Source organism: Vitis vinifera, chromosome 5 (genome assembly GCF_030704535.1).
Source record: "Vitis vinifera cultivar Pinot Noir 40024 chromosome 5, ASM3070453v1".
In the NCBI taxonomy this organism is placed as follows: Eukaryota; Viridiplantae; Streptophyta; class Magnoliopsida; order Vitales; family Vitaceae; genus Vitis; species Vitis vinifera.
In genome coordinates, this window is record NC_081809.1 from 25,129,153 (window position 1) to 25,156,117 (window position 26,965).

Sequence of the window (26,965 nt, forward strand, 5' to 3'; positions counted from 1 at the left end):
GCTATATAATGTCTTAATATAAGGACTTGTTATATAATCTTATTCATGAATAGGAAAACATATTTTTCTTGTACTTATTGTTAGGTTATTCCTCACTCCCAAACGTAAAGCAATTCCATCCACTGACCATGCTGCCCTTTAGCTTTGCAATCTCAAACATGCCCTCATCAGCAACATGCCGAATCCCTTCAGCTTCCCATTTAGATTCTAGTTGTTTCTGACTCGGCAATTCTCACGTATCTCTCCCTGGCTTCCAGTCAAAACTTGTAGATTTCCCATCCGACTCATTGACAGAGCAAATGACCTCCGGAAATCTTCAAAACCAGCAGCAAATTCTTCAGTAATTTGCTCGGTGTCATCGCCAAAAAGTAGCTGCTGATCAACTCCAAGGACAGCTTTGTGGGATAGAATTCTAGAGTAGTAGGAATTGGTGAAATTGTGACTGGACCCAGATTCTGGGTTTAAAAACACAAGTGGGTCAGATTGCCCCTTCTTCACTCTTTGGGGACATTTCTTTTTCATTTCGGCTAGGAATGATGTGTCCATGCTTGGGTCTGGCTTATTGGTACCATTGAAATTGTAAAGCCGGTTCTCAATGTAGCTACAGTGTGTCCTGCCCAATGTGTGAGCTCCTGATGAAAAAATACGATGATTTTCATTAGAAGAGAGCAGGAGGTAGGCCTCTAGGAGATCTCACTGTCTGATAATTGAGGAGTTGAATAATCTTCTTATGTCTATTGGTTAAGAACATTTATTTTGGGATCAATAGCACCTTACCTAGGAGTGTTCCCAAGTCTAACACATCTAAGCCTTTAGATTTGAAGTATGCCAGAGCCGATTCCCACGAGATGGATGGTGATGGGAGGTCAACTGATGCAGCATTTGATTCGAAACCGTCCTTTCTTCCGGTAAGAACAGGATAAGATGGTGCCCCTGCCTGTTTTTACATCCACATTACATTAGAAAATGGTAAGTTTGCTGAGGTGTTACCCTAAACTACTTGCTTGGTGGACAACATATTTAGAAAATTAAGGGTATTTATGTATTGAGTTCGGTTTGGTTTTTGGTGGTCAAATTTTACCAAATGAACAGCATCCCTGGTAGCGAGGTTGAGGATGTCAGCACAGGAGACAACTCCTTTGCACTCTTTCCGGCTTTCAAGAACAGTCTTGATCTTGTCGATTAGGGCAAACCCTCCAAGCCCCCGATTCTGTGAGGCAGTTTTCTCCGAGTTTGGTCCATCCAGGAGGATTGACGCGTCACAACCCTAGATTGCAGGCACAGTATAACCCCCATGAGAATCATAGATGATCCAAAATACTACATACAGAAGAATAGATACAGTTTTCTCTATAGAAGTGAAACTTGGCCGCCCAAAGAAACAAGTCTTTTTGAGTCCTCAAAAATAGATTCAGGTCCTAAACCTACCATCACTCCAACTACAGGATATTGTCATATAAGAAAAACCGAAAAGTACTAGGAGGAAACACATACATTTACAAAGCAATCCGAGTAGAGCAACCTTAGGAGCTTAGGGGCAATGCTCCCATCCTTGAGCTCGTTCCAGTAAAACTTCACTTGGCTCCTAACATACGCCTCTGCGTATCTACAAGTAGTATTAAGCTTGTAGTAGTGCCATGTCAGCTTCGTCTCGGGCAATGTCTCGGCAGCCTCCACCGTCACCAAGCTCACGACGAGAGCCGTCAGAGCAAGGAGCGAAAAAAGAATGCATCGTTCTCGTCTCATTTCTCTCCCCCTCTGAGCTCTTATCAATTTAGCTTGTATCAACTCTGTGTATACTCCTGTTACTAGGATCATATTACTATGGACTTTGTTATATAGGTTCACGTGGTCGGTTGGATAAATTCAAAAATAATAATTATTTAACGTGTTTTTATTATTTTTCATTATTTATTTAAAATTTTTGGTCTCCCTTGCCGTACGGCACGTGAGGAGGGGTGTGTGTAGCAATAGGCTGTTCACTTGATCCTAGGTCTTGAACATTCTTCTAAGCCATGTTAAGGATGCTTCATTAGCAAGGAAAGTGCATGTGGTTTCTACATTGGCTAGGGTTATTAATGGTTTAATCTCGATAGAAAAAATAAAATTAGGGTTTGTAAAATTTAGGCATTCAAATATTATTCTGAAAATCGACTGATCTGATCGACACATTTTGTTATAGTTCTTAATTTTGTAATGGTCTAATAAAATGTTTTGATATATTTATTTTTTTTTAAAATGTTTTCATTTTTCTTAAAATCCAAAATTTCAAATTTGATTTTTGTTTTTTTTAGAAAATAAAAATATAAAATAGGCTAATAAATAAATAAAAAATTACCATCTCACAATTGTCTTGGAGAATAGTTTTTTATTTTTATTTTTTAAAATTATTTTATATAGTACTTTTTTAATAATAGAAAATAAGGTGTTTTTAAATAATATCTTTTAATTATTTTTTGAGAATCGTTTTAAAAAATAATTTAAAAATAAAGTTTTACACAAAAGTTATTTTTAAAATATTAAAAATAGTTTAAAAAATATCAAAGAATAGTTTTTAAAAATTATTTTTAAAAATTGTTTTTAAAAATAGTTATCAAACCTGATAATTATAAATATACGGTGTCGAATTTTTTAAAAATTAAGGAATCGAAGGATTATTCTATGGACATTTGATGGCTATTGTCTCTAATGATTATTATGAAAAAAATAATATTTAATTAGTACGCCATAATTAATAAATTATAGTATCAAATTATTGGTTAATAGAGTAATTTAATTGACGTTATTAAATCTAATGATTATTATGAAAAAAAAAAAAAAAAGAATCCCCTGTTTTCAACTCCTGAGTGTTTGACCAGGAAAAGTTATTTTTTGGGAAGAGTTAGCGTTGGAAGCCCGCTGTCATCCTTTGAGTATGATTTAATGTAAAATAAAATATTATATAATTTTAATAATATTAATATTAATATATTTTAATAGAAAATATTTATTTTTTAACTTGGAAATTAAGTTTAACCATGATTAACCAAATTCTCCAAATTATTCTTATTTTCACAATTTTTTAAATAGTTTTCATCTCGATTTAGTAAATTTTTATCACTATTTTTCATCAACTAAAAAAATTTCCGGAGTTCAACACCTAATATTTGAGTCCCATGAAAAGTCCTAAGGGTTTGATTACGAACAAATATTAAAAATAAAAATAAAATAAAAATGTTTTCCTAGTTTTTATCATATTTTATTTTTATTTATTTATTTATTTTATAATAAAATAATAAAAATCTATATTTCCTTGTTTTCCAAATTAATTTCAATTCAAAAAAGCTAAGAAATATAATTTAATTGGTATAGTCAAATCTTAGCAATTACTCACTTCCTATTAAAAAATTAATAAAAAATATTTTATAATAATAAATTTAATAATTTTTAAATAAGTCATGGGGCATTGTAAATAGGACATATGCACTACACTTCACACATTATTACATTAATATTGGAACTTGAATTGCCAAAATTTTATATTGGATAAAATAATTTCTCTAGTTGCAACTTGCAAGCAACAAGTACCAATAACCCACTTGCCAAATTGGCATTGCCTTGAACCCCAAAAAAACTTTTATCATATTACTCAAAATCTAAGAGTGTGTTTGACCTCGTCATTTAAAAACAATTTTTTGTTTTTTAAAACTTTTTAATACTATTTTTTCATTGTTGTTTGAAAACAATTTTTTAAAATAAAATGAAATAAAAAACAAGTAGGAATTATTTTCACCAATTCAAAATAAAAATACAGATCGGTTTGGTTATGTTTTCTAAAACTTGCTTTTAAGTTAAAAAATAAAAAATAATTTTAAAAAACGAGTTTAAGAAAACATGACTAAACGGGTCCTTAATTATGATTCTACTATAAAGTATGAAAAACATTAAATTTTGGTTTTTAAATAATATAATGATTTATTTAATTATAGGTTAAATTTTTTATCAAAATAAAAAATTATTTAAAATTTTAATATTCTTATTCTAATCGATATGTTACAATGATAAATATTTAGATATATATATATATTTCAAACTTATGGTAATTTTAAATCATAATTTACCAAATTCCTTAAACTACTTTCTAATTAATTTTCCCTTTTTACTAATTAAAAGCGATTTTCTAAAAAAATGGAAGTAATATTTATTTATTTTAATATTGAAATTTCTATTTATAAAAGTTTATAGTAAAATATGAACAATTTATTTAGGAGGCGTTTGGATATACTTCTAAAAAAAAACAATTTTTTTTTTCTTTTGGGTTCTTGGGCTGTTTGGGATGAGGTAAAAAAATAATAATCGGAGGGCCCAACTAAAAATACATGCCCATTGGGTCTTTTCATTCCAACAAACAAAAGACTGAAAAGGCCCAACTAAAATGCAAGCCCATTGGGTTTTTTCATTCCCTTGGTTGGATACCTATTATAAGGAATTTAATTCTTAACCCAACCTGACCCAACTATTTTTAAGGGGTTCAAGAGCTTCGCTTTTATTTGAGGTGAGGCCCAAAATTTAATTGGGTAAGCCAATGGGCCGAATGCAAGTTAAAAATAAATTTGGCCCGACCCAATCTTTGGGTACATGGTGATTAATTTTTTAACTTAAATATCAATTACAATACTTTAACTTAAACAAATTAAAGGAAAAAAAATAAATTTGTGTCCCATATTAAAGTTTTCAAAATATTATTTATATTTTAAATCATTATTTAATATAAAATAATTAAAAAACCTAAGATTTGTTCTAAAAATAATAATTTATTTTTAAAACAAATTTTCAAAATTTGATTTTTGTTGGAATTTGTTCAACCTATTTTTCAAGTTAGAATTTTTTAAAATTTAAATAATTGAAAACTATTTTTGTTGTAAATAACAAAAAAAAACCGTTTTAAATAATATTTTCAAGTACATCTCTTAGTTTTAAAATTTATATATTGTAATAGATTTTAACACGTAATAATGTTTTTTTAAGAAACGTTTAATAAGAGTGCATTTGACAGTAATTTTAGAAAGTGTTTTTAATTTAAAAAATATATATTTTTAAAAATAAAATATTTAACAAAATTTAAAAATCATTATTATAATATTTTTTGAAGAAACATTTAATTGATAATTCTCTTAAAAATACTTTAAAAAACGCTTCTATCGAAAACACTTTGAGTAAAAATGCGAGCCTAAAAACACTTTCATTAAAAACGCTTTAAATAAAAATATCGTAAAAATAATATAATTGAAAAAATCCATATATTACTAGAAAAGAAATAATAATAGTAATACAAAAATGCATTTAAGAATGAAAATAAAATTATTATATTTACTTAAAATTTCATCATTTTTGTTCAAATAAAGGAGTAATTAATTTAGTTCGGTAAATTAATAGGTGAGTGAAAGGAGAGAGAAGGGCTAATAGACTATTGTACCCCCGATGTGGTTAGCATTGCATATGGTGTGAGGGGTAATGGTGTAATTTCGTATATACCGAAGCTCTCCATTTCCGAAGGGGCTTTGTCATGGACGAAAAGCATAAAATCCTATTCAATCCAATTCTCCTAGTTGCAGTGAAAAAAAAAAAAAGAAAAAAGAAAAAAGAAGAGAAAAAAAAACTAACATCCTTTTGTACAAATCTCTCTATTTCTCAATTCTGAGATTGGCTTCTCACAGAGCTCCCTTCAGTCTCACACACCCAAAAAGGTTCGAAGTTTTCTCGGTGAGTTTTCTCGGGAAAAAATCGGAATTGGCGGGAAAAGGCTGTTGATTCTGAGGTTTCAGAGGATTCGGTGAAGTGGGTCGTGATTATTTTGGAATAGTATATTAGAATTTTGAGTGAATTTTGAAGCTTTGTGATGGCAAACCCATCTGGGACCCATCAAGAACCGGGTCACGCCTCGTCTTCATTCAACGGCGGGGGCAACCCGAGCAACGGAAGTGTTGCTCCGGCGTCGGAGAATTCTGGTCCTCCGGCGGGGGCGGTTGCGACGGCCACGGCGATGAAACACAACCCGGGTATTGCAATGGATTGGACACCCGAGGAGCAATCGGTTCTTGAAGAAGGGCTCAACGCGTGAGTTTTGATTTGCGTTTTTTGTAGTTTGAATTCAGTTTTGGGTTTTTGTAGTGTGAATTCAGTTCTGGGTTCTGAAAACTCTGGTAGAATTGTGAGTACTTGATGAAAACTCTGGGTATTTGTTTGGGAATTTGGTTGAATTGGCAGTTCTTTCTGGTAGTTTACTTTGAAGTTAATGTTTTGTGTTTTGTGAATAGTTTCTTGTTATAGTTCCAATTGTGTTCAGTATGCGCTGTTTCGTTCTTCTTCAATGATATTTTCTTCTTGATACTAGTCTACATGGCTGGTTCCAATTGTGTTCGAATTCTTATATATGCATGTATTTTGATGGGCTGGAAATTTGAATTGATTCCAAGTTCCTACATATGCATGTATGCATTTTCTTATGATAATATGCATGGTCTTGTTAGAGATAGTTTGGAAATTTATTTAAAAAAAACCCGAACGGAACCAAACCCAATACATGGGGGTATATAAGAAACACTCTTTTCTTAGTTTTCTTTTTGGTTTCTTTTTCTTATTTTGTTCTCCCTCTCTGTTTTGCTGAGAGGGAGTGGTGGTGGTGGTAGTAGTTGAGTTATCGAGAAGCATGATGTTGAAGGAAATACTTGCAGGAGATCATGGGAAACTTTGGTTCTCCTCTGAACTCTGAGCAGAAGGATTTCAAATTTTCTTGTCTATCATGTAGGTAAGAAAATAGGACCTCCACTTTGAGATTGGTTCCTTGCGCTATCTCTCTTTATTGAGAATTTAAGGGCACAAAATCTGAAAACTCTATGCGCATTCTGTTGGGGATGGAATCTAATGTTCTTTCGCCCTGCATTTTGAGATGGATTTGCCTATTACACTAAGTTGTTTGAGCTTTCAGTATAGGAAAAAAGTTCCTATGATGTCAAAATTTTCATTTTGATTTGTAGCTTTAAAAATCTTGTCATTTTATAATTTGTGTGATTTCTTATATGCAAACTTTGTTCGGTTCAATCTTGAAATTTTGGTGCTTTGGGAGTTGGTACTTTGACTACAATGTCGACCATGATAATTCTCAAAGCCTGGTTCAACACTATGTAAGTTGCCGAGGGTCACTACTTTTACATGGTTATTATTTGTTCTATACTACTTTTCTATTATGCTTAAACACATTGTCCTTGTTCCTAGCTTTATTTCCATGCTCATTTTGGTTGGTGCATGACTAGTCTATTTTACTAGTATGGTTTTGTTGATTGCCCACAGATATAGCTCAGATTCTAACATAATTCGGTATGCAAAGATTGCTATGCAATTACAAAATAAGACAGTTCGGGATGTGGCATTACGGTGCAGATGGATGAGTGTATGTCCTACTATTTTCATTTCTTTGCAATGTACACTTTTTCCTTTTTGATATAATTGTTTGATTACTCTATTAGAGTTGCTGAAACCTTTAAATACGTTGACTCGAATATTTATTCTTGAGTTGTGGTACTTGTGGTCCACAAGTGACTTGCAGGTGGAGATTCAGTTAAAAACTTGTTCCATCAGAAGTTCAATTGATGTTGAATCACCTTAGCTTGTTGGAAACCTGGTCTTTTTTATATGTGGCATCATCTTGCTTGAAGACATTTTACTTGAATTCTAAGAAGCAAAGCAAGTGAACTTTTTTTAGTTTCTTTTCCTGTAATGCTTGAAAACATTTCTTGGAAAAATGAATAGCTAAAAATGGAAAGGAAGTCTGTACTTACTGACCTTTAAAAGGAAGATGCCTACATTTGCATGAAATTAGGTGTAAGTTGAAGTTATTTTTAATTTTTAATAAGTTTAGTAATAAACTTAATGTGGCAAGTTGTTGGTTAACGACTGATGTTTGCTAACTAGGCTATTCTATTTTGCTTTCTCTTAATGAAGAGTTCAATGTCCATGCTTCACCAATGATTGTTTTGTCCATGGATCATGGATTTCAAATGATAAAATGATAGATATAAGTACTCCAAATAGAAATAAAGAAGCAGTGCCCCGTAGAAATTATTGAAAAGGAGTTTGAAATTATACTGAAGCTCCAAAGGGCACAAATATATTGGAGGCTGCTTGAATTGATGTTGTTTATCGAGATATCACTTAATGTTTCATGTGGTTGAATCAAGGAATGTTTTGATGACTACTCATCCCTCTTACACATGCAACACTTAGTATCCTTTTCTAAACTGCACTGCAAGTTCAAAATCCACATTTGCTGGAGCTAAGATCATTATATGTTTCAGATGGCATTATTTTTTGCATGCCTAAAGGATGCATTTTTGGGCTGATGCAGCCTATTAACGAAGTAAACTTATGATAATGTATTCTACATGTTGAATAGGCAGCTTTCTTCAGTTAGAGATGCTTAACTGAGGCTCCTTTGTATACACCGTTATAGTTCAAATTTCACTTTCTCATCCAGTTGGTTCAACCACCATTTTGACCAAAAGAGACCGAATTGGTCATTGTTCCAAATTAGTGATCAGTTAGGATCTTATAATGAGTTCTAACTGATTTGCTTCTTTCTCCAGAAAAAGGAAAATAGCAAGAGAAGGAAAGAAGACCATAATTTGTCAAGGAAAAGCAAAGATAAAAAGGTATGCTACGTTATTATGTCTATCTTTGATTAAGTTTCATATTTTCTATCTCAGGTTAAGAATCTATTTCTCTTCCATGGTTGTGCAATGTGTGTCTGTTTCATTTGATATTACATTCTAGAATCATAAAAAATGTTGAAATAAGCAGGGGAAATAAATTACTCTTCTGATCTATGCATATTTGTGAGTATCATAGCATTTATTTTTTTTAGTGTTTTCATGTACTAATTCAAATTGCAACCTTCTAACACTTCACATACAAAATGTGGTGTAACTCTGGCCAGTTTAGTTGCGGATGAATGATGCTGTAACATCTATATGAAACTGATTGTTGTGAGTTTAGTTCTTTCATGGTTTAGAGTTTCAGTCTTTTGAAACACCTGGAAGGAAAAATGTAGTAAGAGGCATTTCAAGCCTAAGTAATGATGAATTCATATATGAAACTGATCCTCTAGGACATAAAACAATATGGATGAATGGCTCCAACATTGTGAATTTTTTTAACCAAAGCATCTGTGGACACGTATAAATTGCTTCAAAATGTACTGGAATGCCATAAAAAAACATCTTTCTTATATTTTTTTTCTTAGAAATAAAAAAACATTTATTGTTTTTTTCATTTTTCCCTTTTTTGATGGATATCATTTACTTTGTGTTACACAGAGTTGAACCAGGAACCTCCCTCATCCATTTTTTGATGCATAAAGTTCTAGTACTCCTTTATTAGTTTTTATCCCAGTGATGATGCATATGAAAGTTTAATGCTATGCTTGGTTCCTAGAAAGTTTGAGGGAAAATGTGAGGGAAAAAAACAAAGAGGGAAAAAAAAGTGAAGGAAAATAAAAAATAGATTTAAAGTTAAGAAATTATTTTTATATATTACTTCAAACCCATTTTACTTATTTAACTCTTATATATAAAGATAAAATAATTTAAAAATATATAAGTTTCTTACTGATTTTAATTATATTTGACTTCTTTTTTTTTTTTTTTTTTTTTTGTACTTCTCATGGTAAACCAAACATGAGAAAATAATTTTCCTTTGCATTGTTTTTCTTTCCTTAGTGTTTTCCGGGAACCAAACATAGCCTAAGGCATATAGTGAAAATGAATATGGTTTTTTCATGAACAACGAATATGTTTGTTGTCATGTTGTTTCCAATCATTGAAGTGTTTGTACTTTTTTTAGACTGAAAAAATAATCTGACTCCTTTTTCCCCCTAAATGTGACTAATTTTCAGGTATCATTTTTGAAAAAATTAGTCATTTTTCTCCGTTCTCTCTACCAAACAGGCTCTTAATGTACCTATTGTGTGGTGGTTAAAATGCTTGTATTTTGTTGATTTTCAATTTTGAAAGTGCTCATATGTTTTAAAAAGTGATTGATATTCAAGTAATCTTTTTGAAAATTGTTATAGAAACCATGTCACCAAACATGTTTGTCTATGTCATTTGTTTTTTCTGTTTGCGGAAACAGAAGACAATTCTTGATCCTACTCCCAAAGAGCCTCATGGTGTCATAGAATGCAGTGGTTAAAATGCTGTATTTTGTATCATTTCCTTATAGTTGAAGTGCTTGTATTTTTTAAGTAACCTTTTTGGAAACTTTATTTTTGATAGGCTAAAAAAATAGTCTTTGAAACTATATTGCCAAACATGTTTTTCAATTATTTTTTCCTTCATTTTCAGAAACAGAAAACTATTCTGATTCTCATCAATTATTTTTTCCTTCGTTTGACTGTTACTTACATGGGAACCTGTAAGGTATGTCTATTTCTAGCACATGAAAAACAGGTTGGAAATTGTGATTGTTTAGCAGATAGAAAAGACATGAATCGTCAACATTCTGACAATATTCAAGGGATGGTTAGATTTAATGAATATGGTTATGATTTTTCCAAACTATGATTGTGAATTCCTTTCAATATGTAATTTTTTTCTGTTTTCTGTTGTGAAACTGGTCTGAGATATATCATGCAATGATCTCAGTTCTCCTGCATTTGTTTTAGATCTATTTCTTATAACCAGAAGCTCATGGAGAATCTATCTCACTTGTTTCTCAGGAAAAAGTCACTGAACCTTCAGCAAAGTCATCTCATTTAGCATCCCGAACCAATGTTCCACCATATGCTATGCCCATGATTCCTATGGACAATGATGATGGCATATCATACAAAGGTTTGGCCATAATCCTCTCGATGGTGTTTTTGAATAGTTATGAAAACTGAACAGATAACAACATAGGGGGCAAGTTTTCCCCTGTCGAAAAGGGTGGTTTCACATATTGCCAGGTCCTTTATGATATGTGGCTTTTTTGCCTTCAAAAGATGTAGTCCAATATCTGATGACATTGTATCAGACACTAATTTTACAAAAATAACATGATTCAATAAGTTTTAACCATATAATTTTCATACTTTTGGTCCAAAAATAGAGAGCCTTTTTCACCATCCAAATCATTTCTCTCTCTCTCTCTCTCTCGCTCACTCCCTTGCTCTTCATAAAATTAGAGTATATTGGATGGTGGTGACCAATTGTGTAAAAAAGATGGCAGTACATGATTGTACACTTTGCGACAGGAGAAGTACCAAATGCAAAAGCATGTTCTTGGTTTCTTTTTGGCATATCTTTTCACCTACTTAAGTTTGTTCTGTTGTTTATCTATGTTTTCTTTTTTTCCTTTTTTCTCTCTAAATTGTATGTAGTGGGTGGCTTCCATAATCTATCACTACAGTTTCCTCATTAGATTTCAGAATTTAAAATACCAATACTGAGTAATTCAAAAATCTCAACTCTGTCAGTGGGGTGATTGTGTGATCATAAGAAAGCTCAGAAATGTCCATAACTTTTATTTGTGTTCCACTTAATGTGTTTTTGTGCATTCACAAGTTGAGCAGGGATTTTGTTGGCTTGTAGAAATTTTATCATTGAAATAATAGTTTATGACTTTCTAATAATATTGTTCAAAATTACTCAAAAAGAATTGTATTTGAGAAAAAACTGGTTTTCATGGTCAATTTGTTTTTATATTTTCTGTCCAAACCTATTTCCATAATATAGCAAAATTATGGATTATATACTCATTAGATCATTAACCTATTTCTAATATTTTGTTTGCCTACTTTCCTTTATCCTAATTGAGATGGGGAAACTCTAGTTTTTAGTACTCAGGGCCTCAATGAGACATGGAATGAAATATTAGATAATTCCTTATTGTTTCTGATAGGCAAACAAAAATGTAGTAAACAGTGTCTTCTAGGCAAGGGGAGATACCTTATGTATAGAGGGGGTATACAAGAGGCACCATCAGAATGGAAAATAAAACGGCTAACACCTAGAAAAACAGCAAAAAGCTCCACCAGTCACTGTTTAGGATATTGATGAAATCCAAGAAAGAAAAATTCTCCCTCCCAAGCAGGGCTTTAGATCACCCGAAAAAGAGACTTAATAAGGATATCCTTCAACTTTTGGTGATGAAGCTGTTCCTCACTGAAGATCCTTCTCTTTCACTAACACCACAAACACCAAAACAAGCAGAGGGAAGCAATGGTTCAGACTTCCCTCTGCTGTCTATTCAAGCCCTTCTCCTTCCATCCCAAAAGGAGCTCTTTCACAGAATCTAAAAATACTTAATGAATGGCTAATAATGTCCCACAACTTTCTAACTCTATCACAATGGAAAAGGATGTGATTTGTGGGGACCTTGCCAACTTTACAGAGACAATATCTGTTAACTATCAACCATTTCCTCTTTTGACTGCCAAAATCATTAGATTGAAGTAAACTTGTGCCATCTGGTCTTGATTTATTTATTTGGAAGTACATTTTTTCCTTAAAGGGAAGATGGGTAATACACATTTATGATTTAACATCAGTTTTGGAACTGTTTTTATATATAGTTCTTTAAGCAGCATATTATGGGTCGGCTAGCCTGCTGGCATGGGACTATAATTTAAAATCATCGTACTCCATCTAAGGAGTGCTTTGTGTGTGTCTAGTTTCAAGAACCTAAGCATAACCCTTAAGCTATTCTTTCCTTCACACTCCTTATATTTGATGGGAGTGTGCATGTCTCTTCATTGGCAAAAATTATATATCAAACTGGTTGAAGATTAGTGGGACTGATATGATTCTCCAGCTTTTATTCTAGGAAATAAGGAGTTGGATATAATTGTCCCTAGCATTTGACCTTTTTGTAAATGGGTTTTGCTAGTAGAAGATGAAAACTGTGGTTATTACATTGTTTTTCAAATTACAACATTGAATGGAAAGTGATAGATAGCCTTCAACCATCAAATTATGGTGATCTTACAGAAAAAGGTCTCATTGGAGGGATTCATCATGTGCTCAGCATGTATTAACCAGGCTAACTAGGATGTTAAATTACAGAGTGGCCTGTCAAATATCTTGTTCTCTTTCCTTTGGTGGCAATCTACAAGCTCTTGATTTTTGGGAGCTAGTTGTTTAGGAAGCACACAAGGGTTTGAGTGACTGGAAAAATGCTTATTTGTCATTCAATAGTAGTTTTACTCCTTTTCGATCCTCTTTAGCCCACATACCTCTGTGTTTCATAGCTATGTTTAGGATCATGGTAAGGGTAGCAAGTTAGAAAGGGTTAACCTCCCATTCCTAAAAAAGGCTGGATGAAGCCTAGGCAACTTGACCTTTAGGACCAAAGTCTTTTGGTAAATGGTCATGGAAATTCCCTACGGAGTAACATGCATCATGGAATTCAGTAGTCAAGAGAAAGATTGGGTTTCTGGAAAGTAGGTGAGATGTCAATTAACCTAGTAGGGAGGCCCATTCATTTCTTTGGGAAGTCTTCTCTCATGGGTGCCTGAGTTCTACTCTTATGTTATACCTTGTTAGTGATGAAATTCAATTCTGGGATTTGTGGTGAGGAGACCATTTAAAAACTCTTTCCCTTAGATTTCTTTCTCATCTACTTGACAGAGGCTTCTATTGCTAATCTGGTTAATCAATCTAATTATCTGGTTTCATGGAACCTTGATTGCTAATCTTGCTAATGCTAAAAAACTGAAGGTTAGGTTCTGTTACTGGTAAGCGAATTATTAAAGGATGTGGTAATTTGTAAATTATTTTATATGAATTTGCATGTACCATATTCAGTTCTTGAAAGTTGCAGAAGGAGTCACCTAAAGGGACCTCAAAAAAGGGGAACCTTAGAAGACTATTGGTTGTTACATGAAAGATTAGGGCACCCCGATTTCCATTACATGAGGAAATTGTATCCAAATCTAGGTGATAGTCTAGATTTTTCCTAACTCAAGTGTGAAATTTGTGAGTTGGCTAAAAATCAAAAGGTGTCATATCTCATTAGTGGCAAAAGAAGTGAAATTCCTTTCTTGGTTATAAATATTGATGTTTGGGTGCTCTCAAGGGTGACTTATATTTCTGGTGCTAGATGGATCCTTAGGTGGTGTTTGTTTTTTTGGCTTTTTGCTGAAAGCAATTTTTTTTTAAGAATTTAGGTTGTTTGTTTTTCTACTTTTTCATGACTTATTATAAACTTTTTACTAAATAGAAAAAACCAAAATATGTAGCTTTTTCTAAATAGAAAAAATAACATATTGGTTTTTTTTACTTTTTAATACTCAATAGAAATAAAATACTACAAAAACAAACAACCTAATATTTAACACTATTAAGCATTAAGGTTCTCTTTAGAATTAAGTAAAAAAACAAACACCACCTTAGTCTTATTGATGACTTCAATAGATAGGACTATGTGGATCTACTTACGAAAGGATAAATATGAAAATTATTTCCACAATTCATAATTTTTTCTTAATGGTCTAAATACAATTTGACACCAAGACACCAAGATACGAACTATTAGATTTGATAATGGTGGGGAATACTTCAATGAAAGACTTCAAAAAATTTTCTTGGAAAAGGATGTTATTCATCAATCAAGTTGTGCAGGCACTCCCTAACAACATGGTGGCAGGACTGAAAAACAAACGTCTTCTTGAGGTGGTTGAACCTTAATGTTTGCCAAAAACGTTCTAAAACATCTTTGGGGAGATGCAGTTTTGATAACAACCTATCTTATCAATATGATGCCTTCAAAGGTACTCAATTTTCAAACTCCCATTGGAACATTGAAAGAATGTTATCCTCACCTATCCGTATTCGGTTCTTTACCATTGGAAGTCTTTGGAAGTAGTGTCTTTGTTCATGTCCCTAACAAAGATAGATCTAAGCTTGACCTAAAGGCCATTAAGTGCATTTTCCTTGGATATTCTCCAACCCAAAAGGGGTACAAGTGTTACCATCCACCAAGCAAAAGGGAATTTGTTACAATAAATGAGTTTTTGTGAACATCAATCGTACTATACAAAGACTGACCTTCAAGGGGAGCAAAAGATCAATCATAGAATTGGTTAGTCTCATTACCAACACTAGTTTGTAGTATTCAAGAAAATGGGAAGAACTTAGAGAATTCCTTGAAGACCACCATTGACAATGATAAAGGACAATGGAGATACAAGTGTATACTGGAAGTCCTTGAGATCAATTTAGGTTGGTGGAAGGCCCTAATTCTTCAAAGGAAAACCAATCATCAACTTCAGATGAAGATATGGTTTCTATACCTCCTAAATCTATTTGTAATCCTTCCAATCTTGCTTCAATTTCTACTCCTTTCTTTGATACTAATCTTGATATTCCTATAGCAATCCGTAAGGGTGTTATAAGTTGCACCAAACACCCTTTGTCAAATTTCATGTCTTATCATAGGATTGTAGGGTCTTATAAAGCATTTACCTCTCATATAAATTCGGATTCAATTCTAAGGAATGTTTGAAGAAACCCTTGTTGGCTTGAAGTGGAAGATTGCTATAGAGGAGATGAATGCTCTAAAGAAGAATGGGACTTGGGGTATTGTTGATTTACTTAAAGGAAAACGACTAGCGGGATGCAAATGGGTTTTTTGAATCCAATACAAGGCGGATGGTTCTGTGGAAAGATATAAGGCGCAACTTGTGGCCAAAGGGTACACACATACCTATGGTATGGACTACCAAGAAACCTTTGTCCTTGTGGCAAAGATGAACTTTATAAGAATTTTACTCTCTTTTGCATCTAATTATAATTGGCCACTACAACAATTTAACATTAAGAATGCTTTCTTACATGAAAATCTAGAAGAGGAGATCTACATGGACCTTCCACCCAGTTTTGGAGAGAATAATGGAAGGAAATGCAAGTTGAAAAAAATCCTTATATGGCCTGAAACAATCACCTAGAGTATGGTTTGAAAGATTTGTCAATCACTCTTTAAGTTCAGTTTTCATCAAAGTCAGGTAAATCATACTCTGTTCTTTAGAAGATCATCCACATGGAAGTTGGCTATACTGATTGTCTATCTAGACAATATCATTATGACGAGTGATGATAGTGAGAAAATTAAAAAATTGAAGGTTAAGTTGGCTAAAGAATTTGAAATCAAGGATCTGGATACCCTTCATTATTTTTTGGGAGTCGAAGTGGCCAGGTCAAAAGAAGAGATTTAAATATCCCAAAGGAAATATGTCTCAGATCTTCTTAAGGAAACTGGAATGCTTGGGTGCAAGCCTATAGAAAATCCTATTGATTTGAACCACAAGCTTGGTGTAGTTACAGATGGTGCGCCAGTAGATAAAGGAAGGTATTAGAGACTTGTGGGAAGTTAATCTATATTTCCCACACCAAACCTGATATTGCCTTCTTTGTAAGTGTGGTTGGTTAGTTTATGCACTCTCCTTTAGAACCTCACATGGAAGCATTCAAAAGAATATTGTTGCACCTAAAAGCTACTCTAGGAAAAGGATTGCTATTTTCTCAAAATGGTCATATGGATGTGGAAGCATATACAAATGTTGATTGGGATGGATCCATGACTAATGAAAGATCCATCTTTGGCTATTGTACTCTTGTTGAAGGTAACTTAGTAACCTGTAGGAGTCAAAGGCAACTTGTGGTAGCCAGGTGAAGTGCAGAAGTTGAATATAGGGTCATGACACTTGGAATATGTGAGTTGATATGGATAAAGAACTTATTAAGGGAGTTGCAAATAGAATCAAAGGGTCCTATGAAGCTATATTGTGATAACAAGGCAAACTATAAGCATTGGACACAACCCAGTTTATCATGATATAACAAAACATATTGAGATAAATAGACACTTCATCAAAGAGAAAATTGCTAGTGGAATGATTTGTACTTGTGGAGAAAAATTGTATTTCTCATTCATATTTTAAAAGTATACAACCCTAGAAATATATACGACAACAAAAAAGAAAGAATAAGGAAAAAATTGGAAATGACCTTATTAAAGATCCCTACAAATTAAGGATTATATACACAAATATACATAAATCTACACAACCGGATATTCACATAGTTGTACACACACAATTATATATTACAATTGCATATCTTCCACAACTGTATATTATAGCTGTAATAATCTTCAACACTTCCTCTCAAGTTGGTGAATAAATGTTGTCTATTACCAGCTCGATAATGATTTCTTGAAACTGAGCACTAGCTAATCCTTTTATTAAGACATCGGCTAATTGATCTCCAATGAACACATATGGTGTGTAGATTAAGCCATCGTCTAATTTTTCCTTAATAAAATGTTTGTCTACTTTCGCATGCTTGGTTCTATCATGTTGTACTGGGTTATGTGCAATGTTAATGACCAACTTATTGTTGCAATAAAGTCGTATAGTGTATCCCACTTAATCTTCAAGTTTTCCAAGATAATCTTGAGCCAAAACAACTCATAGATTTCTTGGGCCATTGCATGATACTCTACTTCTACATTGGATCTTGCAACAACGTTCTGTTTCTTACTTTTCCAAGTTACCAAATTCTCTCCAAGAAAAGTGCAATATCTTGTAGTAGACTTCCGATCAACAATTGATCTTGCATAATCTGCATTAGTATAGGCCTCCAATGGTAGCTCAGTTCTGTTTCCCTGGAGTTGCTTATAGGTAGTGTAGGATTCTATGTACAACTTGTAGATGAATTTCCTTCAGGTTATGCATAAATTGACTCATTAGGTTGACTACATAGGCTATGTCTGGTCGCGTATGTGAGAGGTAGATCATCCTGCCAACCAATCTTTGGTATATACCCTTGTCTACAGTTGCATTTTCATTTTCTTCTTTAAGCTTGTGATTTAAATCAATAGGTGTGTCAATCGATTTCCATCTTATTTTTCTTGTCTCCTATAATAAGTCAAGAACATATTTTTGTTGGGAGACAAAAATTCCATTTTTTGAGTGAGCCACTTCAATTTCCAAGAAATACTTTAGTTTTCCAAGATCTTTTATTTCAAACTCTTTTGCTAAACACTACTTCAATGCTTCTCTTTCTTCAAGATCGTTTCTAGTCACTATTACATCATCCACATAAACTAATAGGGCAATTGCTCTTCTTGAGGTTGAGTGTTTAATAAATAAGGTATGGTCACTATGGCTTTGTTTGTAGCCAATGGTTATCATGACTTTGACAAATCTTCCAAACTAAGCTCGTGGAGATTGTTTTAGCCATTACAAAGCTTTTTTCAATTTACATACCTTTTTTCCTTTCAAGTGCATATTAAAACTAGATGGAAGATCCATATAAATTTCCTCATTGAGCTTTCCATGTAGGAATGCATTTTTCACATCAAACTATTGTAAGTCCCAGTCAAATTAGGCAGCCAAAGACAATAAAACTCTCACAATGTTCATCTTGGCTATTGGTGTGAAAATCTCTTGGTAATCTACTCCATATGTTTGAGTATAACTTTTGACAACGAGTCTAGCTTTGTATCTCTCAAGTGAACCATTTGCTTTGTACTTTATTGTGAACACCCATTTGCATCCTACTGGACCCTTCTCTCTTGGTAACTCAACCACATTCCAAGTCCTATTATTTCAAGGGCTTCCATCCCTTATGACTTGTTTCCACTTCTTACTATTTAGTGCCTTGAATAAGGTCTTAGGTATGGCTGTGGTGTTTAGGCTGGTGAGAAAATTTCTATGTGATGAAGACAATCTGTCATAGGACACAAAATGGGAAAGTGGATATAAAGGATGTTGAGTAAATGTTCTTGTTATTTTTCTAACTGTAATGGGCGGATTTAGATCACTAATATCAACAGAATCAGGAGAAATCTTTGGAGAAGAGAGATCATTTACCTCATAGGAAGTGGTCGATTATGACTCTTGGACCTGCACAGGCTTAGTGATGGTTGCTTTCTTCTTTGAGTAAACCAAAGTTGGCCTTATAGAACTGGGAACTTGTTTCCTTGAAGGTGGATATCTAGGGTTAGGACTTGTAGGTTAAGGAATTTGTGAGTGCTCAAATATAGGCTCAAACATGGATGGTTGTGATTGTGAGGGTTTAGACATAGATAGGGGCAAGTCAAGTAAGATCAAATCTCCAGTATCTATATCTTCCATGAATGATGTCTCTCCCTGAAGATAAGGATAATTGAAGTAGCTTTCATGTTCAATAAAGGATACATCAAAAGAGACATAAATTGTTGAGTGGGTGGATGATAACATTTATAACCTCTTTGAGTAGACGAATCCCTTACAAAAATGCATTTAATTGCTCTTGGATTTAGATTCCCTCCATTATGAGTGTGGACATGGACAAAAAAAACACAACCAAAAACTCTTGGAACAAGATTGGTAGGCATTGTAAAGTTTGAGAAGTATTTTGAAAAAATTTCCATTGGTGGACTTTTGAACTCCAAAACTCTAGATGACAACTGATTTATGAGATGAGTAGCAGTAAGTACTACTTTCCCCTAATATGATTTAGGAACATTTTTTTGGAACAAAAAAGCTCTTGTAACAATAAGAAGATGACTATTTTTTCTTTTAGCAATCCCATTTTGTTAGGGAGTACTAACATATTCATGGATAATACATTCTTTTTGGAAATAAGGAGATAGGATTTGATTGAAGTAATCCTTTGCATTATTACACCCAAACTTCTTGATTCCCACTCCAAATCGAGTTTTGACCATTTTGTGATAATTGAGAAATACAATACTCACATTTGATTTTTGTTTGAGAAGAAAGATTCAAAATACTCGAGTGCAATGATCTATAAATGAGACAAACCGTCTAGAGCCTAAAATATTAGGAATTGTAGAAGGACCCCAAATATCACTGTGAACTAATGCAAAAGGAATTGAAACTCTTTTATTACTTATTGGAAAAGAAACATGATGGTGCTTTGCAAGTTCACAAACATCACAAAGTAATTTTTCTACATCAATTCCTTTGAACAATAAAGGAAACATAATTTTAAGAATGTCAAATGATGGATGCCCAAGACGATGATGATGAAGCCAATCTTATCTTTTATTGTGGATAGGATTTTGGAAAAGAATGATAAGGGTACCTTAGGTACATGTAGCTCATTTTTCAAAACTATGGATTTATTCAAGTGAACTTCCCCTTGGCTAACTATGGTGGCTAGAGAGCCTACAACAATGGCTATTTTCTTGTTACTAGGACATGGGCTATAGGTACTAAAACTCTGTGAGGAATGAGTCATATGATCTGTAGCTCCCGAGTTGATGACCTAAGAGCTTAGGAAAGGCATATCTGAGATACTAAAAGCAAGAGAAGGAGAATACTTACTTGACTGAGTGAGAGAAGAAGCACCATTAGGAGTCTCAAAGGTTCCTAGGAGATTCTTCAATTTCTCAATCTCTTCCTTGTTAAGCTTAGTATGTTCATTGCCCCCAGAATTCACCTTCTCTTGTAAAGGGTTTTTATTGATTTGAGAGTTGGTGAAGCGTGTCTGAGTTCCCTGTTGCCCACCTTTGAAACATTGCTGTCCACCCTTGAAGTTTCCAGCACCGGTACACGAAATAGTGTCCTTGTTCGTTGTTTTGGACAAATCAGCTGTTGATGGAGTATTCACGCTATCAGGTTTGGGCGGTGTTGGTGTCATCAAGAATCTTGGACTTGGTGGGTAGAATTCAGATATAACTTTAGAGAAAAATATAACAAAGTGCCTTTGAAATGACAATGAAGGCCGTTAAACTAGGGTTCAAAAAATAGAGGAAAAAGGGTACTATAACTCAGCAATGAAGGCTAAAAAGAAAAAATCCCAAGGAGCCTAATTCGGCTCTGATACCACGTGGAGAAAAATTGTATTTCTTATTTATACTTTAAAAGTATACAACCCTAGAAATATACACAGCAATAGAAAAGAGAAGGTAAAGAAAGAATTGGAAACTACCCTATTAAAGATCCTTGCAAATCATAGCTGTGCAGTCCCGTTTCTGTGGAGCATTATTTGGAGCCCTTGTGTTCCTACAAAGGTGGGTTTTTTTGCTTGGGAAGCTTCATGGGGGAAGGTTCTTACCCAAGATAAACTCAAGAGAAGGGGCTGGAACTTAGCTAACAGGCGCTTCTTGTGTTGTGCTGAAGAGGAGACGATAAATCACATCCTTGTTCATTGCTCCAAGGTGAGGGTTTTGTGGGATCTCATGTTTTCTTTGTTCGGTGTTAATTGGGTCCTTCCGCTCATGGTTAGAGACACTCTCTTAGGTTGGTTTGCTTCCTTTGTGGACAAGAAGCATAGAAAAGTTTGGCGGGCAGCTCCTCTCTGTTTATTTTGGACGGTTTGGAAGGAAAGAAACATGATAGTTTTTGATAATAAGGTTTTGTCGATTCAAAAAATGAAAAATTCTTTTGTTTGTAATCTCTTCTTTTGGGCTAAGTCTTGTTTAGATGTAGGACCCTTTTCTTTAATTAACTTTATCGATTGGTTGGGCTCTTGTTGAGGGTTGGTGAGTGCTTGCCTCTTTTGTTTCTTGTCTTTTGGTGACTCATGTATACTCCTTGTATGCTCCGGGTTGCCTTTCAAGCACCCTTTTTCTAATATATCTTCTGTGGGTTTATCTATAAAAAAAAAAAAAGATTTTTGCAAACCAGGAACACAAATATACACAAATCTACACAGCTGGATATTCACATAACTGCACACACACACAACTATATATTACAGCTGTATACGCAACTGTATATCTTCCACAGTTGTATATTACATTTGTAATAATCTTCAATAGTACTCTATTCATTTCTTCCAAGTTGCAACTAGCAAATGTCTTCACTAAAGGAGTTCTTAAATCCAAGGTTAAACTCAATGATCAACAAGCTGGGAATAGAGGATATTTTCGAACCAGTTTGAGGGGGAGTGTTGGAAATTAGTCACTGATCTAAAGGAAATCATCTACTGATCTCAAGGAAATTAGTGATTGATCTCACCCTTGATTGATGGAAACCATATATTGATTTTACCCTTGATTCCAAGGGTTAATTAGCTATCTTGACCAGTCTAAGACCATTTTAGGAAGTTATTTATTTAGTCAACTTTGTAATTAGGTTGACAAATATTTGTAGCACTGATTTAGGAAGTTTATATTTTTTTTTTCTTTTCTTACATTATTTCTTCTATATAAATATGTATACTATGAATAATTTAACAATTTTCAATTGGATTCTAAACCAATATATCCCTTAAACATGTTTGGCCTTTTGGTGCCTTGTATGTACCATGTATGCTTTTGCACATCATTTTGTTAGCCGTTGTTAATATAATTGATCTTTGGCTATCAAAACTAAATAAATAAAATGACTACATGGCTAACAAAAAAATACCCTAACCCTAACCCTAACAAATTATAGTTTAAAATCTGTAATATGATGATAAAATTATATATCTTATTATATATACAATAAAGCTAGCCTCCTGTTAAGAGAAGAGAAAAAGAAAAGAAAAAGGACAAAGAAGAAGAAGAAAAAATCTAACCATTTGAAAAAAATTGCACTGTTGATCAGGAGAAATTTTCTCCTAATAAGGAAAGAGTGATTTCCACCCATGTCATCCAGAAAAAAGAGATACATAATGCATGATTCTTACTGTTTGAAACCACACTTTTTTTGTTCCTTACCTATGACTAGGAGATTAGTACCATTTTAATTAACAGAGCATGTGGTTATCAATTTTTTGAGTATTTATTTTTTTGTTTAGCATTAAGTTCTAATGATATGATTGTACCTCACATTGTTATGGTAATGCTATTTTAAAATTTTTGCATTGTGTCATGTGCAGCCATTGGTGGTTCTACTGGACAGCTTCTTGAGCAAAATGCACAAGCTTTCAATCAAATTTCTGCAAATCTTGCCTCTCTACAGGTGAATTTTCTGGCATATGAATTCCAGATCCACATTATTGTAGCTTCGAATATAAATCCTTGAATTCCAGCCTCACTCTTTCTTCAATGCATGACAAATGTCAGCATCTGTCTTTCAAAGATAGTCGTGAGACTGTTACCTACTGCTAATAAAGATACATAGTTTTGGTGTATCTCCTTACCTTAAATGCCATTTATTGGATTACAACCTAACTATCATGCTGATTCAATGGTACATCTACTTTATTGACCAAGTTAGAGAATTATCATGTACTCTTTTCACTATAGAGTGGCAAATTGGATTAGAAAGAAAGTTTGACAGGTCTAGATTGGTCATCCCATAAGTAAAACCATTGGTGAGTCAGTTAATAATGGAGGTTGGATCATCATTAGATTGTAATTCCTGCACTTCAATATCAGCGGCCCTTCTTTTAATCATTTTGACTTCTCTTAACATTTTTTTCGTTACCACAACTGGTAGTTCATAAAATTTTACCTGTGTTTTTGTAATCTAAACTATACTGAACATAAGATATCCTAAATATATTTTTAGAAATGAATACTTTAAGAAATGTAACGGCATTATGGACATATCATTATTCTGTCGAATGCCCTTATTCTTCTTCACAAATGCATCCTTGGTGGCTTTCATGCTTAATAACCTTCTTTCCCATTCTCTTTCTGCAGATACAAGACAACATCAGTCTTTTCTGCCAAGCTCGTGACAATATTCAGGCCATCTTGAATGAGTATGTTGCGAACTGTGCTTAATGCTTTCTTTACTTGCTACCATGTGGATTCGTGTTTGTGATGGATGTGTGATGTAGGGGTATATGTTAATGGCAACAACAAAGTCCTGTATCAGACTGTTTATTGTCAGCTACATGAATCCTTGTCTGCAATTCAATCTTGTCTAGAAAAATGTCCTCTATTAAACCATCTGCCTTACCGTTTATGATATCTATTATTCTAACTTATGGGCCTTTTTTCTGATCCACTAAAAAGTGCATTTTGTTGGCTTCCCTCTTGGATGCTTGCCTGAAAATATTGAAAGTTGAGAAAAATTTTGAAGAGTCAAATTTGTTACGAGTTGTCATAAATTTTTTTGTTTAGCACTTTAGTTACAACTTGAGAGAGAGGCTCAAGAAATTTGCACAAATATCAATTCTTAGCTAGAGAAAAGAAATCTGGCCAGAAACCACAACTCAGAAATCATATTGGCCAATCCACATAGCCACATCCGAGGTACAATATAGCAAAGTACTTAAACCTTTTGTTTTCCATACTATATTGTGTGTTTAAATTTTATACATTAATCTCAAAAAATGTGTAATTCAGTTGTTTAAAAATAACTTGGCCATGAAAGTTATAATAGAAAAGTTTGGCAAGCCAATGGATGAATCAACCAACGTATAAAATTTCATATTTATCGATCTTGCCTTAAAGAGGCAAGGCTCCCCTTAGAATGAAGAGGAGGTAGCAATTTTTGTTGGAAATTTTAGGATGGTGTCATTCATGAAGGCTGAAAAACAAGTAGTGCACAGAGTTGGGGCCTCCACCCACAATTGGTCTGACTTGAATTCTTTGTCTAGCTTTCTACCCGAATTTTTCTCCTCCATTAGGCTAGTCATTTGCATTTTCTGTGTTGGGGACTACCAGTCCCATGGTTAACATGCAGATACATTCATTTTTTATTTTTCCTTTTATTGTTTTGCCACTCATCCATCTCTGTATCCTCATTTTAAGTACTCGCTTCCACCTGTCTTGTACATTCTCTTTATTATCCTATACTAACTTAATGTGCAATATCCTCTCAATCTCCCTTGAAAGACAAACAATCAATCCGAGATAAAGTAAATGGTTAATTTTAGGTATCACTTGATCACAAATTTAAATCATTCCCTCATTTATTTGCTTAATTTTACTTAATGAATACTTGCTATATTTTTTGTTTTAATCCTAGGTTATATAAAACCTTATAGGTTTTGAGGTTGTTCTCCATATGCCTAATGAAATGGTTTTTTTTTTTTGATAGATAAAGTGAATTATATGAAACGGAAAGAGGAAGCACCAAAATAGTGCCCTCTAAGTATACAGGGAGTATACAAAAGCAGCCCAAAGGCTCGAAACCAAGGGAGGAGGAAATAAACAACAAAACCCCTACCCTTACTTAGAGCCTAGCCACTCAAAAAAGCTAACAAAAGAAGAAGGGCTCAAAACTATAAACACCCTAACCCAAGACCAAAGATTACATACAAAAGAATATTTCAGTCTTTGAAGTGAAAGCTCCTCATTCCCAAAAGCTAACAAATTCCTTTCCTTCTAGATTGACCAAAATATACATAAGGGGGCCATTTGCCAAGCCTTTTTACAGGTTTTTACCACAAAAGCTCCATGCCAACCAAGGAGAGTTTCCTTCACTGAATCAGAGAAAACCCAAACCACTGTAATTTTTCCATGTGAATTCATCTGGTTAAAAACAAGAACACCAATGTCTAGCAAATTCCGTAGTTTGTCAATCACCAAGCTATTACTTGTATATCTTGGAATGTAGCATGGTGCAAATGCTCAGGTGCCATAGGTGCTGAATTTGCCAACAATATTGAGCTATTAAACTACCCAAGAGATTAAAAAGATAATATAACATGAACAAAGTATGTGTTAGACATCTATTTTCTGAAAATAACACTGAACTATTGGCATATCTGTTTCTGCCTTATTCATCACTAGGAAGTGGTAAACCATGTTGCTCAATTTAGCTTGGGGTGTGCCATCTTTATAACTAGAAGTAGTTTTCATCGCTTGTGTTCACACCTTTTCACTCTTGATATCTTTATTGTATCAATTCTTGTTACTATGGTGAGATTGTTAGGATCATTTCTACAAAATCCAAAATGAATCCATTTAGTATTTCTGTTGGATGAACCTCGCTTCTTGGCTTTTTCCATTATAGCCACTGGATCTTGATATATGTTTGAATTCTTTATTCATGTATGCAGAAACACTCACCCATTTATTTAATTTGCTACCCATCTGCAGCTTGAACGACATGCCAGAAGTAATGCGGCAGATGCCGCCTCTTCCTGTGAAGATAAACGAAGATCTGGTCAACTCCATCCTTCCCCGCGCAGCCCACCCGGCCCTCCCAAGGCAGCCATGAGCTTAGGAAGAGTAGTAATCATGATCCCCACCTCAAGGGCCTCCCTCATACATTTTGCTGCTCTGCTTCTATTGGGATTTTATCTAATCAAATCCCTTTTCTCTCCATGCTAGGGAAAAACTGTGGACTCAAGATGATCATCAGCCACTTCCCAACTGAAAATTCTAGTGATCCATTTATGGGAAAGTGGCATGGTCATTTTTTTCTCACTTCCTTTATATTTTCTTGGTGTTTTTCATTGGATCAGTCTCTGTAGTGTATGGTACAGGGTGGTTTATAGACCGTGCAGAGATTGTGGGGGATGAAGAGTAATAATGAATGTTTTGATGTTACCAATTTACTTCTCTGTATTGATGTAATTAGGGCTTTTGATCTCCATTGGCGTCATATTTTCCGGGATTGGCACTGATTGGTTACCAGAAAAATGTGACCAGTTTGGCTTGCAGGTGAAACTTGGATGATGGAGTTGAAACAATTGATGGGTATTTGATTTGAACTACAAGACTTTTCTCTTGACTGGGGCCTGGGAAAATATTGAAATGAGATTATTCATAGCATCCATGAATCTGATTGGACTATTTATTGCTGAATTTGATTTGATTTTTCATTTCTTTTCTGCAATGTTTCTCAAATTTATCATGTAATTACAATTAAAAATCCAGAAAATTCAAACAAGAACCTCGTTGATAATTCTGATAATAATGGAATGCTAATGACCCCTGATTTGTATGAATCTGCAATCATTGCAAATTATGAGCTTTACTTCATTAATAATGAACTCTGATTCACTCAGTACTTAAATTTTTTCCCCATTATTTCCCAAAAAAAAAATCTATAGAATGAATAATACGATCAAAGTGTGAAAATATAGAAGAAAAAATGTGATCAAAA

The 26,965-nt window shown here is 33.7% G+C and overlaps 2 protein-coding genes across 3 annotated transcripts; one reads left to right on the forward strand and one right to left on the reverse strand.

Annotated features, from left to right (window-relative positions):
- Nucleotides 1–11: 11 nt before the first annotated feature.
- On the reverse strand, nucleotides 12–1,801 carry LOC100257692 (probable peroxidase 61). The gene is made up of 4 exons (XM_002272003.4): nucleotides 1,495–1,801; nucleotides 1,082–1,267; nucleotides 778–937; nucleotides 12–632 (listed from the first exon to the last, which is right to left on the reverse strand). The coding sequence occupies exons 1-4, from the start codon at nucleotides 1,744–1,746 to the stop codon at nucleotides 208–210; spliced, it is 1,023 nt and encodes a 340-aa protein (XP_002272039.3). The 5' UTR covers nucleotides 1,747–1,801; the 3' UTR covers nucleotides 12–207.
- A 3,752-nt stretch (nucleotides 1,802–5,553) lies between these two features.
- Nucleotides 5,554–26,450, forward strand: LOC100257710 (uncharacterized). 2 transcript variants are annotated; one of them, XM_002272762.5, is made up of 7 exons: nucleotides 5,554–6,096; nucleotides 7,330–7,429; nucleotides 8,622–8,687; nucleotides 10,751–10,865; nucleotides 22,833–22,915; nucleotides 23,602–23,663; nucleotides 25,954–26,450. In XM_002272762.5, the coding sequence occupies exons 1-7, from the start codon at nucleotides 5,879–5,881 to the stop codon at nucleotides 26,072–26,074; spliced, it is 765 nt and encodes a 254-aa protein (XP_002272798.1). In that variant the 5' UTR covers nucleotides 5,554–5,878; the 3' UTR covers nucleotides 26,075–26,450. The 2 variants fall into 2 exon arrangements, with proteins under 2 accessions (XP_002272798.1, XP_059593163.1); XM_059737180.1 differs by having other exon boundaries at nucleotides 5,583–7,163.
- Nucleotides 26,451–26,965: the final 515 nt, after the last annotated feature.

What these genes read in the sequence shown, in the direction of transcription:
- LOC100257692 (XM_002272003.4), bottom strand. Translation starts at nt 1,746, where the DNA reads ATGAGACGAGAACGATGCATTCTTTTTTCGCTCCTTGCTCTGACGGCT. An exon ending in ACTCGGATTGCTTTGTAAAT is followed by an intron (nt 1,268 to 1,494) that starts GTATGTGTTTCC and finishes CCTGCAATCTAG; the next exon opens with GGTTGTGACGCGTCAATCCT. An exon ending in AGACTTGGGAACACTCCTAG is followed by an intron (nt 633 to 777) that starts GTAAGGTGCTAT and finishes TTTTTTCATCAG; the next exon opens with GAGCTCACACATTGGGCAGG.
- LOC100257710 (XM_002272762.5), top strand. Translation starts at nt 5,879, where the DNA reads ATGGCAAACCCATCTGGGACCCATCAAGAACCGGGTCACGCCTCGTCT. An exon ending in TGATGGCATATCATACAAAG is followed by an intron (nt 10,866 to 22,832) that starts GTTTGGCCATAA and finishes TGTCATGTGCAG; the next exon opens with CCATTGGTGGTTCTACTGGA. An exon ending in ATTCAGGCCATCTTGAATGA is followed by an intron (nt 23,664 to 25,953) that starts GTATGTTGCGAA and finishes ACCCATCTGCAG; the next exon opens with CTTGAACGACATGCCAGAAG.